Consider the following 18,747-nt stretch of genomic DNA (forward strand, 5'->3'; position numbering starts at 1 on the left):
TGGAAATAAAAATAAAAACTCAGAATTTTATGGTGACCTCTAAATAAACTTGTTATAAACATTTTTTGGAAATTAAATTAAAATCATTTTTTTAAACACTGCCAAAAATATCACAAAATGGAAAATTAAAAACTCGAGTGTTTTGAATCTTGGCTTAGTCTTGCAAAAAATTGCAATATTGTAATTTTTTTATTTTAATAATTTATGAAATTAAAAAGTTTGAATATGATATCTAAACAGATTGGTATGCAAAAGCCTCTGCTTGAAAAAATGCAGTTAATTAAGTAGGGTCCACAATATAGTTAAATTAGTCGAGCTCTTACGATAGCACTTGCTGATAAAATAGAGGAGCGCCCGATAAGAGCTGAGTGAGACGTCCTGGGCATAAGAGCCGCGCTCTCGTATAGACGACAAAACGTTTTCTACAAATAAAACTTTAGAGAATCAAAAAGAGAAACTTAAAATGAATGTGACTATCCGTTAAGCAAAACAAGTTGTTATAATTCAGCTCAAATTAACAGACAGGATAGGAGATCGATTGCGAGCACTGCCTGTCTCACAAAAAATCAATTTCAATCCACTTTGTCACTGTCACACTTTGGCTAAGCAAATGATTTAAATATTTTACACAAGCGAGTCATTAACGGTGTGTACAAATTAAATTTAAAAAAAAATCATTCTACAATTCCCGCTGTCAAAATCAATTAGAGCAAATCCCTTTAAGCCATTTTTTACGGTTGAAATTTAAAATATTTTATTTTAATCCAAAATCTAATACAAATGTATTTTTTATGAAATTCTTTTTTTGTGTCGTGGCGTGATGCGCTGCTGAGCAAATACAGAAGTTTTTGTCCTAGTCGCTTCAGATTCGACCGCAAAACAAAGTGGGAATCTTGCCAGGGGCGTTGAATGTCAAAACAGTGACCCTGCAATGTCACAAACGCCTCCATGGCAGAAGATACGACAGCCAGAGCTTCTTTGAAATATTCTTCTAACACACATTTCATTCTGCGGGATAATCAATTATCAATTTTGACATTGGCGGCAATCCAGCAGGAATTTATTTTTATGATATCTCTAGGCTGCACAGAGTGCTTGCAGATTTTAGATTTTACAGTTTCTGCTGCTCACCAAGGTTGCATGTAACTGATTCATTGGGTGCAAAGAAAGATTTTCTGCACTTCATTTTTAATGCTTCATTTTTGGTGTCTCATCAGTAAAATAATTAAAACGCTCAAATTTTTTTCCTGCTTTTTCAAATACGTTTTCTTTTTTTTAAATACATAATATTTGAACAATTTAATTATTTACAGAAGTGCCGTTTGGAATTTATATTAAAAGTCCACCACTCTCTCTGTCAACTGACTTATTGCAATTCTTACGTTAAACTGAGACCTTTTTATACTTTTCTTCCGAGTGGCGCAAGTTTCAGTCACCCTATATACGCGTGGTGATGGTGAATCACGGAATGCAGATCAAAAATCACGTGGAAGCTCAGCAGATGCGAAAGAAAAACCAACAAACTAGTACTTATGTAAGATAAACAGAGTATGCTACCGCTCGTGGCCGATGCTTTTTTCTGGTCCAGAGCCAAATCCTTCCGAGACAAATTGCTCTGCTTGCGTTTGGCGTTAGGAAACTTCACGCACGCCTCACGGGATTCATCGCAGAAATTTTACTTTCCCTGCATTTTTATTTCCGTGCACGTCCTTGACTCACTTTAAAAAATGCAGTTTTAGTTTCACGTTTTAAAATTAATACGGTGTTTTCCCTCGGTTATATTTTGTGGAAGTGTTTGTCCTGGCTCCAGATGAGATCTGAAGTTGTTTGAGTTGACCTTTACTGTCTTTTATTAAGTCTGTGCCGGTGCTTAAAAACTGAAATGTCTAAAATGAGTACTTGGAACACTCTCTCTGTCTATGTGCAAGTTGGGTGAAGAAAATTAAGGGAGTGAAATTATTTTTGAATTTTAAATATATCTATCATAAGGTTTGTGATGCAAATTTGCTATTTTTGATTAACTTTTTATTTTATTTTATGAACACATTAAAACAAAATTTAATTTACTTTATAAAAAGGAGAGGTCATTATATAATATATAGGATGCTGCTGCATTTGAGTGCAAGTTGACGACAGACGAACGCACACACGTGTATTTGCAGCAAAACCATACCAACGGGGTGGCCTTGCACGTGTAAAGGCCGATCGGCACCTCTATCGCGCGCGCCCATTACCACACCGTGCGCACCTTGCCCAAGCTCTTTTGTGTTGCTTTATCGTAATGAATTAATCGCACTTTTTGCACATCACACAATTTACTTCCTCGTTCGTTTGACTTGCAGATTTTATTCTTGTTTCTACATCCCTCTCGGTGCTGCTATTGGCCGAAATTAGTCGGCAAAGCACTTGTTCACAGAAGATAAATTGGTCGTGCAGCATTAGTGCCGCAGATAATTTACATTAAAGCTAATTGCTCCACTTTAAATTGTTCTATCTGTGTGACGAAAGAAAATGAAGAATGCGCACACCCACTCACTTTTAGTAATTATTTAAAATTTAGAAATATTTGATTTTAAGTTCTATAAATTTGTTGATGAGAAAAAAAATATTTATAGCAATTATATAAATTGGAAGATTTTTTTTTTTAGTTTTTATAACATTTTAAAATTTTAAAGTAATATGAGTTTAATAAGTTTTATCTTTTAATTAATAATATATATTTAAAAAAAATGTTTATAAAGCTTAATTTAATGCGCATTATTTATTGGAGATCTAATTTTTGCAAAATAAGTTATCTAGATGTTTGAGCAGCAGCAGTTTTAAACTTTGTTACAATGTATTTATCATATTACTATAATTGAATGTAATAAATTTTCCAGAAAATTCATTAAACATAGTTAAAATACATCAAACTTAAAATATCAAAGTACTTTTAAGGTTAAACAAAGAAGCTCTTCAAAATATTTTAGTTTTTCCTTTGCCAATACTAATTTTGCGCCGATTCTTCAAATTATCTTATCAGAGCAGCGGTGAGCCCGCCACCAAGGCGTTTTAAACGCGTCTTGCTCATTAGCTTTTAAATGCATCTTATAATGCTTTTCCCCGCGCGTCGTTCACATATGGATTGACGGACGGCCGGCGTGTTTTGTTGTTCCTTGATATCTTTCTTGCGTCCTTTTGGGCGTGAAAAGGAAGCCCTTTTTTATTTTCGCTCGCTATAGGCTGCAGCTGCAGAACAAGTTACATTTTTTCGATGGACTTGTTTACTCAACCGAACTGATTAGAGTGTATTTTTCGAAAAAACAAGATCACGATGTTTTTGAATGGATCCCTCTCATAAAGATAACAATGAGTCAAAAGCGAACTGCAATCTACGATTCGCTTCGCAAGCATCTGCATGTGGCGATATATAATAATGGAATTTAATGCTGTGGTGTATGGTTTTTGCAATGAGTAGGTCGCTCCTTGCGGTAGTGTTTATTTCATGCCAACTGATCTCACTGATTGACGCCGCGTGTGAGGAACTCATCACTCATCCGTGCAAACCTGATTGACTTTTCATTTTCAATCTGTTTGCGCTTGCATATTAATTAGTCACTCATTTGAAACAATTTTTTTTAATGCTGTCTTAATAAAAATATACTAAAAGTGAATCAAATTATTTTCATAAAAAATTGGCTTGATTTATGAGGTTTTCAAAAATAATTATTAAATCATGCATAAAAAAAGTGTCGAAAAGAGTGTCGCACAAAAATTAAATTAGTTGCTAAGTCGCATCTCTTTATTGTGTCATCACGAAATTAGTGCCGAAATTCATCATTCACGCATTCAAAAATTATGAAACTTTAAATAAACAAGACAGGGGAACGATGTTATGGAATTATTTTCTATTTAATAATTTGTCTTTATCTGAACACCAGTGAAAAAAAAAAAAAAAAAATTAAGGGTATAGTTTTTGTTTTCACTTTCACTCCTGAGGTCTAAAAACGAAAAATGTGAACAAGCTCATTAATTTTTGATTGGATTTAGAGATGACGGAATATAAGATAAATTCTAGAACACCCAAGGTTGAAATTTAGGCTTTGCCAATTCTTATGTTGCTGCATCGGAAGAGAAAACAGCATCATTAATCTCAATGTGCGCATCTCTCGAAAAGGAAAAACAAAATTAAATAGACAGTTTCTTGGGGCCCACGTTCTGAACTACGATGCGGCCTCGTGAGTGATAACAACAATAGCATAATTTTGGGTCTGCTTGATTGATGGATTTTTTCCCACACTTTTCGCAACGCTTTAAAAAAGAAACGCGCAGTTTAGGTTCGTCGGCCCCTAGTTCTGTAATTAAAGTTCATCTATGATCATTTTTTCTTGTTTGGAAATCTCTGCGGCCAATAGCATCTGCCTGGGTCGCTGTGGAGAAAGAAACCTTCTGACCCGCTGCCATTCGCGCTGATTATGCAAGTGGTGATGAGCTGGAAGTGACGTTCATTCTGCCTTTCGAGCTCATTGAGGGGCTCGATCCATCTGGCAGGAGGATGCGCCTCCAGACCACACAAACACCAAACTTTACAACTGACGTTTAATCCCAATGAGAGGCCTTATTGTGTAGAATTCAAAGAAACTTTCATAGAATGCTATATTTTATAGGAGATTGAAATTCTTAAAGAGTATCGTGATTTTTTTTAATTGAAAAAAAAAATACTAAGGTTAAGGTTTTCCATAAAATTTAGAATTTTTCTAGCACTCCATAATTATACTGCACAAAAATATGTTGTAATTTTTGCAATATTTATTTTTCCTTGCTCAAGCACAAATTTCACTCCTACTCTGAAGTTGAGATGTAAACAAAATTCCAATTAATCAATCTGCCATATTATTCTCAAGTTCATCTCAACTCACGCCTGCTCAGAGAAATCTGCACAGATTATGCAGATTCATATTGCATTTTATGTTCGCACTTGACCCTCATTACCGACCAGATTGACGGCCTAACTGATCTTGCCAGTTTTAGAATTAAGAGCTGTTTCAATTGCGCTGACCGACTTATATAAATTGTTAATTACTATAGTCCTCAATTAATCCCTCATAATTAAATTAAACAGGAAGTTGCATTTGAATACACAATGAATCATAAATGATTTAATTTAAAATAACCCCTTAATTATTGTGTAAAAAAATATTTATAATTTTAGAAAATGAGTTAATTTGCAAAAAGTAAATAAAATGAAATAAAATAAATCAAGAAGTTATTTTATATATTTGCAACATTTTATTTCGATGAACATCCATGACACTGATTAAAAAATTTAAATAACCTATTTTTCTTCTAAAATGAAACGCAAAATAAATCTGATTTTCCTGGAAACTCTAATTACAATTGCATCATCAGAACCTTCGACCCAGAACCGACATTAAACTCATTAAATAGGCACCTAACCACTTCCTCCAAGTACGGTTTTCCCTGTCACGCGAAAGGAGAACAAAAATTACTCTTTGATCATCATACGATTTTCAAAGCTGCGCCTGCGAATTTTTTTTTTATAATCTTGTGGGAAACTTAATTGTTTTGGAAATTTTGAAGGGGCAATTACGTCGTCCAAGAGGTGACACGATAATAGTGGCGAACGAGTGAGAAAAGAGTGGTGCATCCATCGTGGGGGCTGCGCGCAGCCGCCTCCGAGGCAAGTGGGGGCCCTTGATATTTATCCAGTGAGCGCAGCCGCGCCGACCACCAGTTTAGCACCAGCTGCACACCGATCGCGAGCACAGCCCCAAGCTGCAGGTCGCACTCTCGGCTTTTCCAGCACCTTTCTGTATGAACTGAAGACACTTTATTCGGCCAAACGCAATTCGAGTGAGTACCTTTCGATTCAAAACTTCATTTCCGAGCATCAAGGCGCTCAAACGCCGCGAGTTCGAGTGCGAACGAGTCCATTTCACAGCTCTTTTTTCGGGCTGGCTGTTCTGCGTCTTGTTTTTCTGGGAAATATTGACAGAAAAACAAATTGTTTCGAAAAGGTTTCAACCCCAGCTACAGTGCCAATCAATTCTAGCAGCCAGAGAAATTGATTATAAATAAATTTGAAAATTTAATTTTTACAAAATATCCTCAAAAATTATTTCTAAAAAATTTAATGGTGAAATTTACTGCCCTCAAATTTTTTTTTTTAATTAATCTTCGTGGTCAAATTTTGACCTTTGTAAATTTTATTAATTTTAAAATAATTTTTTTAGATTTTTTTGGCTTAAAAACAGATTAAATTTGTATGATTAATTATGAGTACCTGTAGCTAATTAATTATATAATTAAATTGAACTTATCTCCTTGAAACCCTTTTTTCTAACATCGTCTTGAAGCGTTTTGTAAAAAGTCCTACCAATGCCAAGCACCGTGAAGTTGCATTTTCTGCGCACATTCCTACATAGCAGGCGCGAGGACGAGCATTCTCGAAATACAACAATTATTATTACACATTCGTACACCAGACACATTGAAGCCATTAATAATTCAAACAAAACTCCCACGGACAAGCAACTTTCTATTAGCTAAAATTAATCGGCAATAAATCGATGAAATTAAGCACCGAAATTTTCACGCTCAAATTTTTTCAATTAACCTATTCAGAACCGATTTCGGCAAATCATAATCCGACATCAACCCTTGGAGGAAAAACGCTCTCTATTTCTTCCACACGCACGACCTACATCGAGCAAAACAACATCAGCTGTTCGCCTGGCTATTTCGGTCAATACCGCTGCGCGCGCGAGGGTGAGAATAAACCAACGCAGCTCTCGGCAAGAAACGCTCGGCGTTCGCAGCGTACCTGTTGTTGCTGTCGCTCGCCAAAATCGCAGCCGCCTTTGAAAACAAGTTGTCTTTTCCTGCTCTGTCCGCGATTCGAGGATTTTGACGCTGAGGTTGTTTGCGAATTAGAAGGGAACCATAATAATTAGAAAATAGCGGCTCGTTTCACATTCAAGAGGGGTGCGACGGGTTATTTTTGCGCAGTTCTGCCATGGGGGAATCCAAAGTCTATTGGCGAAATTGCATTGAGGTCTTGCTGATGTTCCGCCACAATTTATCCTCAATCATCATAATATTGCAACAAACTGCAGATACTTTCGTTGGACTTCTTTTGGTGATTAAAATGATTAATTGAAACCAATTAAATACCATTTTACTTATTGAAGTAAAATATATTTTTGCATTTGTTAAATGATTTTATTATAATTTTTAGCCTTTTATTAAATTCCTAATTTTCAACAAATCAAATATTATGTATTAAAATATATTATATTTTCTTTTATTAAAACTATTGCTAACAGTTCATACAGGACAATGACAAGTTGTGTTTTAAAGTTAGCATATTTTTTGAGTCGTTAAGTACAGGCGGCCTAAAACTGTAATTATTGATTGTATTGATAGTCCCAATTGAATTAATGAACAGCACTGATAAAATTTGAAACACAAATAAATCAAATTTAAGTAAATAAAAGCTGTTGAAATCATACTTTCATTTTTATTGTAATTACAATAATCTGAAGCTTCTTGACTGATGTCCTTGCTATCATTTGCGGCAAAATAATAATAAAAAAAACCGCTAAATTATTTGCAAGCGGCTTAAAGATTTTTTGAGACCCACTGAAGCAGACGCTTGCTTCAATAATGCAGCAAAATAGATCTAAATCTCTCTCTCACCAATTATATTAGCATGATCAATAGAGCCGAATGTACGCCGCATAAGACGCGCACTCGGCAAATTCAATGTGAAGGCCATCAGGCTCAATAAGATAAAAAGCGCCCAAGGATCGAACGGCGTCGACATTAAGCAAAATCGAAAGTGCTTCTCATCCATTTTCATGGCGGTGCGACTGCAGACGAAAGGGAGTCAAAAAGCGCTGCAGAGGGATGGCGGTGGCTCTCGTCGGGTCCATTTATTTTCTTCGGTCTATTTTTAGTGATGTGCGATTTCATTTGAACGTGCTAGAGACCTCCATTTTTCCAATCACAATCAGCACGTTCCCTCTTTTAAGAGAAAAAATTCTTAAGGGACAAAAGCTGTTTAAATGGATAAAAAGAAAATTGGTCTCTGTTTACTCACTGATTAAATTGGAAACAGATGGTTGAATCTTTCAACATCATTTCCTTTTCAGCGAGATAAATATGAAAACGGAAAACTTGTTTCCTCAACTGAAATCAAAACAGAATTTATGAAATTCTTGATTTGTAAACCAAGAAAAAAATAAAGTAAAAAATATCAAGCATGATTATTCTCTACACCTTTCACGACAATTTTACCATAATTATAAAATTATGTTTGTTATGGGTTACTTTTATTTAATCAAAAGAATTACCATTCCAATAATTTTTTTTTTTTAAATTCAAAGCTATAAACAGAAATATCAACTGGAGAGGTGTTAATAAATTATATTTTTTTTTTTTTGCAAAGGCTGAAGGAAAAAAATCCTGTTGGCAAAAAGAAATCTTAAAAGTGTTTCCCCACGAGAGTTGAGCAAAAGTTTGCTCTGCCAGCGGGTTTTCGGTGAGATGACCGATCCGAACACACCTCCTTTTAATTACCCCAATTACACCTGTTTTCGAGGCGGCTGCAATTAGTGTAGTCGGCAGCAGACACGCGATTTCGCGGACATGCTGGGCTTAATTCATCCGGTACAAAAGTGAGACAAAGCCGGGCAGAAATGGGCACGTGAAGAAAGCAGAGAGAAGTGGCGTGATGACCTCTGCATGCATTCCGAGAACCGTCGTAGCCAGAGGATAGCATGGGCACAGCCTCCACGTCTTAATCCAGAGAAAAGAAAAACTCTAGCACGTGCAAAGACCCCGCTCGTTTTTATGCTTTATCTTGCTTTTATTTGCGAAATGTCGCGCGCGTCAAGTTGTTTATTGTCGGCGGCATGAGTGTCGAATTTGAGACTTGAGAGGGTCTTCGCATTCGCATAACAACACTTTTCCTTGTTGAAACTACTGTCTAAGGTTTCTAGCAGAATGGAACGTTAGGAACGTATAAAATTTTAATATCAGTGAATTTTTTAAGATAAAAAATATATTTGATACAAATCTTGATATTCTGATTTTAGTTTTTCAACTAGTAAGTTTAATTATTTAAATACTAGAGTGAAAATAATCAGTAAATTTGCAATTTTAATATTATCATTTAAGTCTTACTCATCTTTTAATTTTTAAACGCTCCAAATAAACAAATTTCATTTATACGCCCTTTAAATAGTTGAGTTGAACAAGCTGAACAAACATTGTAAAATTTGCAACCATTATAAAAATTTTGTTCAAACGAGAGCTCACTTATATTGTTATAATCATCAATCACGTGTGCTCTGTCTGTGTGAGCGTCCAGCAGCATAAATTCAGGTTTTCCAACTCAAAAACGGCGACGCGTTCACTTCTTTCTTGCTCACTCAAAAGTGGCTATCCTTGCTGCCGGGGGTCATTTTCTGCTCTTCACATCAAGGCAGAGTTTTATTTTTATGTATATTAGTGACCATTCCGCCGCAATTTTTTACACCTCAACGAGCACATTAAACACACATTTCGCATTGCACACTTCAAGTTGCTTTTTATCCATTCATTTTTTATCTCGCCTCATATGCATTCCTCCGGCGTTTTTCCACGCACGTTCAACCGCGAGTGTTTATTTCAAGGAAGTGGGTCGTCAAGCTGCCGTCATCATTTGAAACTGGCTGCTGCTCTCTTTATCTGGCGCACTGATTATCAGTGTGCTTGCTTTAATCACGGCTCAATGGCGAGGAGTATTGATAAATAAGTGGACCAGCAGCACGCGATTGCAAAATTGCTCGCAGACGCTGATCAGAGAGGATTAATTAACACACAAAAATATTTTTTTTTATATCACTAATTTAAGAATAACATTGCTGAATTGAAATTTGCCTCGACAAATTTCAAAAAGTAAATTATTTAAAAAAAAAGAAGGTAGAAACGTCAATTGCCAATTAATTATAATATTTTTATTATTATTATTTTATTGCGATATATCCATTAAAATATTTTGCAGAAAAGCAACTGTTTATTTAATTGGGCGTTTTTTTTTTTCATAGCTTTATATTTTAACAGTCTACATTTAACCAAAGGCAATATAAATAGATAATTAATAGCACAATTAGCAAGCCTCTAAACGCCAAGCCAAATAAATGCAAACGTTTTCTTACGTCAAACTTTCGCTCTCACTATTTACGCGTGTCGCTGTCACGCGATTTATGAATGGAAGCCTCTCTGGCAAATTAAAACGGTGTTTGTGCAAATACTGCAAGTTATGCAAATTTCATGGTTTATATTTTTACCGTCGCACTCGCTTAATGCCAGAGCATTGTGTTTGCGTCGGGCGCGTGTTTATTTGGCTGGGTCGTGTAGGAGGCACCGTTCGCGCACTCGCTATAATATTATGTAGTCGGAGGCTCAGCAGTGCAAATATTAACTTGGTGCCCATTTGCACGGCACTCCAACATGGCATGAAAATTTTAGCGCCAGCAACCCTTACTCACAACGAGAGAGCAGGATTTATTTGGAAGAGAATGGCACCGCCCTAGTTTGATCTGGTTTACATTTAAATATTGGTGATGTTGGAAGTCTTTTCCATGATAAATTATTTTATTTTTTAATATTTCATAGATTGTTTTTTTTTTTAATACAATAACTTTGAAAAATTATTTCAAGAAATCAAACCTTTTTTAAAATGGCGTATGAAAAATAATTCTCTTTTCAGTTTAATACGAACAATCTTAATTATTGACAAATATTTTTAAAGCTGTCAAGCAATTTTCTTTCGAGTCCTCCAATCAAAGCACCCTAGAGAGTTGTTGGAAAAATACTTTCCGCTTTTTATCGTGATGTTCTTTTTTCTCCTTTTTTTTCTTTCTCGGCCGAATCACGTGAAGCCAGCGCCCACACTCACGTGAACGCGTTTTGAAACCCTTGCACAAGTCGGGGTGGAATTTTACGTCCCTACCGTTTTATTGACCAGCCTCAAACCTCGAGTGCTACACTCTGCCACTCACCATGTTATAAAAAGAGCGTCTTTTGTTCGCGACAATTTCAACGCTCAGATGCTTCTTCTTTCGCTAATGGAAACGCTTAATATTCCTTTCATTCAACGTTCACAATGTATAATTCAAACTGCACAATCAGGAGCCATTAGTAAGATTAAAATATTAATTCACTCAAAAATATACTTTTGCTGATTAAATTTCATTTTTTTATCCTTTTCACATTAGTTAATAAAATATTCATAAAACCCAATCAAATTTCTCTCAACTTGGACCTTCACTTTATTCCAACCTGTTTTCACCGACCCTGCAATTATCCTCTCTGTAATAGCACCAACATGAATGCATCAATTTCCAATCTGGATGAATAACAATTTTATTTTTGAGCTTTCCTTTTTGTGGCTGCTTTCCTCTAGAATTCGTTATTACCCAATTCTTTCAGCCGTCATTCAAGGCAAAAGCAATTTTCATTCCAAACGGCACGTCTCAGCCCGAAGGTGTCTGGCAATAATTGAATCAAAGCGTCTGTCTGCCCAAGAACCTTCCGTTCTTTACCGTCGTCACTCCTAGGACAATATCTAGGCGTCCACCTTAATGAATTCCATTATCACGGAGGCGACGCATCAAATAATCATAATCTAGTCGGCCTGGTTTAATCGTTGATAATAATATTCGTCCCCTCGTGGCACCCTCTCTCGCCCACAACTGGCGTGACGTGGGCTGGACTTTCAGGTGTCCGTCGTCAAATTTGCATTAGTGTGAGCTTTATATGGAAATAGTTCCTGGGTCTACTCAGGCAGTGAATAAATCAGACTTCTTGTTATTCTTTGTGTAAATGAGTGTTTTATATATAAATTCTTACGAAGACATAGCCCTTAAATTAAAATGGGAATAAAAAAATTTACGGTAGCATGATATAAAATAGAAATAGTAAACAGTTTAAATTCAAAAGTAATAATTGGACACTGGTGAACTTATGAGTTATAAACTTATGTTTTATCTTCTTCAATTTATCTTTTTTTGTTAAGCAAAACGTTTAATAATTTGAATGGCACAAAACGAAAAACTCAAAAGGATAGAATTTAATTAGTTAAATTTTTATTTATTATTGCTCGCTTTCCAGGAAATTTGGCAGATTAATGTGGACTGATAACACAGTGAAATTTTTTAAACGATTTAATTGATATTAATTAATCAAATTTTAAAGTTTTTCAACCACGACAAATTAATTCCATATTAATATCTCATTCTTCACTGAAATTAGTTGTTAATCTTCAACTAAATGAAACTCGGGAAAAATTTACTTTCCTCATTTCCCATGCATTCATTTCTCGCAAACAGACTACTGCTGATAACGATAACAACATAACGGTCTATTAACATTAACACATTCATGCAATTTTCCTACGACAAAGTGCAATAAAGCGATGAACTCAATCTGGAGTAGCGAAGTGGCAGCCACCCATAATAAACTAGTCATGAACAAGGCATACCAGGGCAGGCACAACATTATACTGGTGGATGATTAGAGACCAATGTCCTTATGTGCACCATGCTTAATGAGATTATACTAATTCAAGAGTTTTTAATTGACTCTTCTATTCTAGACTAGAACCTAGATTCCGAGAATATTCGCTCCTCTAAACAAAGTTCTTTGTCAACAGCGCGCTGCTATTTTAGTCAATGGCAAAGAAAATTGCATTTCCTCGCTTTACGAGAGTTCAATGAACTGTCTCTCTTAAATTTTCCACAGCGGTAAACTGATAATTCAAATTGTAGCATTACATTTTATTCTAAAATTGCAGTAAATAAATTTAAAATTTGGAATTGGTTTTTATTCTATATATTTTATATATTCAAGCCTCAAATTAAGTTGGAAGGTACTTAAATTAAAAAATGCGGCCCTTGAACTTTTAACACTTTTGTTTTAAAATTTTTCTTTAACTTGTCTGACCTGTTTATACAAGCTGTCAGATCAAATTAGCGCTCTGACAGAATCGAGAGACTGCGATCACGATCACGAAATTTCTGCAGCCAAAAATATCCGAAGGGCCAAGGAAAGCAGCGGCTCTCAATTTTTTGGCCTCAAGATTCAAAATAATAAATTTTAGATATTTAAAAAAACGGCTCCTGCTTCCTGAAATTGTCATGATTTGACTTATTTTCTTATTTAATTGCAGAATCACAAACAATATAATGCGTAGTATAATTATTATAATATGCTTAAAAAAGATTATTTATAAAACTCTAATAGAACTAAGATGACTCAAAATAGTATTGAAAAATATTTGCTAAGCGTTTTATCTTGCAATTAAAATAATTGATTCCAGTAGGATATGAACCTGAGCGTGCTTAAGACGATTAAATTTTAATGGAAATTGATCTCATTCCCCATCTTGACATTTTACATTAGCAAGCCCATCAGTGGCGGCTGTAGAAAATAAAAAGACTAGCCGCCGCTCTCATATGCATTAAAACAAAGTTGTTCTTGCTTGTCAAGAAAATAAGCTCCGAGTTCGTGCGTCATCAAAGCGGCCGTAGAGAGCAAGATTTGCGAGAGTGCAAAAGAGTTCCGCCTTTTACAATTCTACAATTAATTCTAATTAAAATATTTGAGCAATTGAAGTCTAAATTTAATTTGTTGATAAAAACAAGCTTGTTTGGACTTGAAGCCACTTAAATTTATTTGATCCGTGAATAATATTTGTCACATTTTGAAAAACAGCCAGTTCCGCCACAGCAAACACAAAGCCCAATCTGGTTCGCTGCTCTTTGTACATTCGCCTTGGCACTCTTTGTGCGCCAGTGACAAAGCAAATTAACTCGCAGCTGGTCGCACTCTTCTGCTCGGCGCACTCATAATTTTAAACTCCCTAACTGAAGAAAAAAATGATGAATTTTGAGAGTTCTAACAAATTTTTTGGCGCTTCCAGCATGGCGGCCCCCAACCAAATCGCCTACACCAACAAAAGGGTGTTGGACCGCTACCTGGCTCTTGAACAGCCTGCCGACAAGGTGATGGCTACCTACATTTGGATCGACGGCACCGGCGAGAATGTGCGCGCCAAGACCAGAACCCTCGACTCCATTCCAAAGAGCCCAAAGGGTAAGTTTTTGAACTTTCAATACATAATCGTTCATCTATAGAAAAAAATAATATTTTAGAACTTTCGCTCTATATAAAAGTTGTATAATGGGAAGAGAACAAAAGACTGACAATGAGAGGTAAAATAACAGAAAAGAATAAAAGAAAACGGGTTGAAAAAGACGACAGTTTTCAGCTCATTCTTTTCATTGTCAACCAAGTGTTCTTGGAAATCGTAACACCATGAACATCATAACATAAATAAACGATCTTTTACATTTTAAATTTTAACGTAAAATCTTCTAAAATTAAAAAAAAAACATTTTATGTCTTAAAAAAACCTTATTTTTAATTTTTAAATATTTATTAATTATTTTAATGATTTTCTATAACTTTTCAACATTAATTGAGACAAACCAATCAAGATGATTATTTTTACTTTTTATTATTATTCACATACAAAAAATTTAATTGTATAACAACAATTGTAACTAGTCATATTAGTGAAAATTATTTACTGCAAATTTAAAATAAAAATATGACAAATATGTATTGTACAAGTGAGGGTAGTCTATGTAAGCCACTCTCTTTCAAACTGTTTGGTGTAAAATTGCCGCACCCAAAAGCCAGCATTAAATTTCAAAGAAAGACATTTTGTCAGATATTAATTCGAGAACGGTGTCGGATAATTTCCACATCTTCTCGCCCACTCTACCTGTCCTCAGTGGTCTATTTTGGACGCTTACATTCGCGTGGCAGCGTTGCACTACGTGTGGCCTACGATGAACTTGGCGCTCTCCTGCCAAGTTTCTCTCATTACGCGTCCGAAGCGCGAAAGTGACACGCCGCACTTGCAAAATTAGAACATTGTATTATTTGCGTCCCGCCACAATCTTGCTCCATGCCTCATGATCTTCAAAAGAATTCTCTTGTTGTACACGAATAAACAACAAAGGCAATTTCAAGCTGATGAACAAATTATTTTGACAGCCAAATAGTAAAAACGAACCACAGGAAGAGTCAAGAGCAATAATATTTGAATTTTATATGTTTCAAAGTACCATTTATGACATATTTCACATGGTATATAATCAAATATTTTGCACTGTGGTGTGTCATAGTTGTCATAGAATAAAGCACATTGATAATAACAAAGAACAATGTAGTAAATTGTAGTTAAGAAGTTCCTGAAATAAGATATACTGATGAAGCTGCACAAAAGATATAGAAAAATATGGAGCTGTAATTGAACGATTTGAATACAAAGATAATTTATAACTTTATTTCTTTGTTATGCTAATTTTGCATTTTATTTGTTTTTCAGATTTGCCCATCTGGAACTATGACGGCAGCTCAACGTACCAAGCCGACGGTTCCAACTCAGACATCTACCTCCACCCCTGTGCCATTTACAGGGATCCCTTCCTCCTCGGCAACAACATCCTTGTCCTTTGTGAAACCTACCGCCACAACGGAAAGCCCACTGGTAGAAGAAATTTTTATTAAAAATATCTCATCTTAATTGCGGATTTTTGCAGAATCAAACCACCGCAAGTCTTGCGCCGAAGTGATGGACCGCGCCAAGGACCAGCACCCGTGGTTTGGCCTCGAACAGGAGTACACCCTTCTCGACCAGGACCTGCATCCCTTTGGCTGGCCCAAGAATGGATTCCCCGGTCCCCAGGGTCCCTACTACTGCGGCGTGGGCGCCAATAAGGTGTTTGGCCGTGACATTGTTGAGGCTCACTACAAGGCCTGCCTGTATGCAGGTGTCATGATCTGCGGCACCAACGCTGAGGTAATATTATTTCATCCGTTTGTCTTTGAATTATTTTTACTCTTCTCAATAATAATTAATTTATATTCATTTCAAAACTAGCAAGAAACTTTTGTGTATAATAAAGAAGTTAAAAATTGGGATGTTCTTATAATAAAATATAATACTTAATTTATATTCATTTTCAAAACATATAATTATTATTTAAAGATTTTTTTAAATTTTAATTTTTTTATTATTTTACAAAAAACTTTTTGAACATTATAATTATTTTTTCTTGAATTAACCAATATATTTGAAAAAAAAAATCTAATGCAAGAAATAGTTCTTAATATTAATAATATATATAAATACAATTACCCATCAATTTGAATCAAAGTTTTTGTTTCAGGCAAAGAAACCTTTTATTCTTGGTACAATGACTGACTACATATTATTTATCATTCTGAATTTTTAATTGAAAATTTAAATTAAACTTTAAAACCCTTCATAATAGAAATTAACACTAAATTTTAGCACATTGCAAGCTATATAATTATGCTGGTTATTTGCGTTTATTTAATGAATATGAATCTCACTCTGTGTATTATAAAAAAATGGCACGATTGGCCCAATTTTTCTTATAGCGCTTTTAATTTAAATAAATATCTCGATGATTCCACTCAATAACAAAGTTATTTCATTTCAGGTTATGCCAGCGCAGTGGGAGTTCCAGGTGGGACCCGCCGAAGGTGTGAAGATGGCCGATGACATGTGGGTCGCCAGGTACCTTTTGCACCGCGTTGCTGAAGATTTTGGAGTTGTGGTCACTTTGGACCCTAAGCCAGTGCCAGGAAACTGGAACGGCGCCGGTGCTCACACCAACTTCTCAACCACTGCAATGAGAGAAGAAAATGGCATCATGTATAAACTCGTTTTGGCAAATTTGGCAAAGGAATAATTTTGGAAATGAATTTCAGTGAGATTGAAAAAGCCATCACTAAGCTTTCCAAGCAGCACATTCGCCACATTAAGGCCTACGATCCCCATGAGGGCAAGGACAACGAGAGACGTCTTACTGGTCACCACGAGACATCTTCCATTCACGATTTCTCTGCTGGTCAGTAAAATTTTATGATTTCTTTTTTTATAATTTTTATTCGAAAACAGCTAGGGAGAGAGGAAATGAACTTTTTATACTATTTAGTTATTTTCAATTACAGGAGTTGCCAATCGTGGCTGCAGCGTTCGTATTCCTCGCCAGGTTGCTGAGGAAAAGAAGGGTTACTTGGAGGACAGGCGTCCATCATCCAACTGTGACCCGTACAGTGTTTCTGAAGTGCTGGTGCGCACTATGTGCCTCGACGAATAAACAGGTCTGTAATTTTTTTTAATAGATATATTTAAATTTTTGATCTGTTAATTAAATTTATATTTATTTTTTTCAGGGTTGTGGCTTTCCCCCCTCTGGACAGCCAGAAGAGACAAAATATAAAGCGCATCATTTAATTTTAGAGCTCGACGTTTCACTGTTAACAAGTGCATTTTTCTAAACATATTATACTGTATTTCACCCATCAGCTTCTCGATCGTCCAGAATCGAGCGTGAAACTTTTATCTCTATACCCCTTCCTCTTGAAAACAAACTATACAAACTGTGTAAAATATCAAATTGCCTCGCCTTATTTTGCCCTAGATGGCTTTCGTCTTTTCCATGAAAACTGATTAAGAGCACGCAAGAGTATAGAAGCATGCGTATTTTGCACGAGGGTAACTTTGCACAAATTTTGAAAAATTTCCTCAAAAATCTAGAGACGAGAGCAAATGAATATACAAACTATAGACCATCTGAGCACACAAAAAATGAGAATTAAATATTTTTATGCCGTGCAGCGGTTCAGCAGGCGCGAAAATGTCTTACTATACATGTTGAATGGAGGCAGCAGAAGTGATGTTTGTTATACGTAAAGGCCTTAAATGTTTCCAGCGCAGCGCAAAAGTGTAGAGATTTTTGGTGAGCACTATTATTGCACTCAAATTGTATAGATCATATGAGAAAGGGCTTTGCATTCCACTCACTAATTAACCCACTCTTGCCTGCACATCAGCTGTTGCTAAAAATGCTGGAAATATTCAAGGTATTGTCTTTCTCGCCTACTTTAATTGACAGGAGAAAGATTATTAAATAAAATATGATTACATATACACTGTTCTGTGTTGTATTGATTTAAACGTTTAAATAGTCTTGTACATCATGTAATTGTTAGTTGCTCGACCACTTTTTTATTGACGTTCTTGCCAATTGATGACAAGTGTGAAGGTATTGATTAAAAATATACAGATGAAAAAATAAATGAATGTTTTATGATATGAGAATAATTATAAATTATAATTTGAAAAGCGAAAATGATATATGTTCACAATGAGAAACACCGAGAGACACAAAAGCGCTATTCAAACAGTTTTATAACATGTAAAGGGACGATATTTTTTATTAATTTGCTTATTATATGGAATTAAAAAAAATGGTGATGACAATCTTCTTTGTTTTAATTTTATCCCTTTTATGAAATTGAATAATATGTCCTAAATTAATTTTGAAACTTTTATTGGCCAGTCCTCTTTTAATGTTTTTTTAAAATAAGTTTTTTAATACACAAATAATAAAATATAAAAAATGTTATTATAAATTAATTTTTATTATATAAATAATTATACTTTTTGCATGGCAGATTAAGCTGCAAGAAATTTCATTATTTGAAGCATGAATTTCTGAATTGACAATTATACATAATATATTATTTTAATTATACGCGTATCTCATTATATAATGTGTACCGAATCCCGCTCCAAGTCCCGCTCCTTTTTCT

General features: G+C 35.2%; 2 protein-coding genes across 4 annotated transcripts in view; both read left to right on the forward strand.

Moving 5' to 3' along the window:
• LOC132196792 (spindle assembly abnormal protein 6 homolog) overlaps positions 1-5,720 on the forward strand; it is a 15,980-nt gene extending 10,260 nt beyond the window's left edge. For all 3 annotated transcript variants that reach the window (XM_059619676.1, XM_059619678.1, XM_059619679.1), the window contains one exon: positions 5,581-5,720. The gene's annotated coding sequence lies outside the window, so the exon portion shown is untranslated. The remainder of the gene's footprint in view (positions 1-5,580) is intronic.
• Positions 5,711-18,415, forward strand: LOC132196794 (glutamine synthetase). Its single transcript, XM_059619680.1, has 8 exons — positions 5,711-5,853; positions 13,970-14,142; positions 15,446-15,607; positions 15,660-15,919; positions 16,587-16,801; positions 16,858-16,997; positions 17,101-17,253; positions 17,326-18,415. Exons 2-7 carry the CDS (start codon positions 13,971-13,973, stop codon positions 17,247-17,249), a joined length of 1,098 nt encoding a protein of 365 aa, XP_059475663.1. The 5' UTR covers positions 5,711-5,853; position 13,970; the 3' UTR covers positions 17,250-17,253; positions 17,326-18,415.
• The last annotated feature ends 332 nt before the right edge of the window (positions 18,416-18,747 follow it).

This window comes from Neocloeon triangulifer, unplaced genomic scaffold (genome assembly GCF_031216515.1).
Source record: "Neocloeon triangulifer isolate White Clay Creek 2 clone unplaced genomic scaffold, ASM3121651v1 ptg000012l, whole genome shotgun sequence".
Taxonomy (NCBI): domain Eukaryota; kingdom Metazoa; phylum Arthropoda; class Insecta; order Ephemeroptera; family Baetidae; genus Neocloeon; species Neocloeon triangulifer.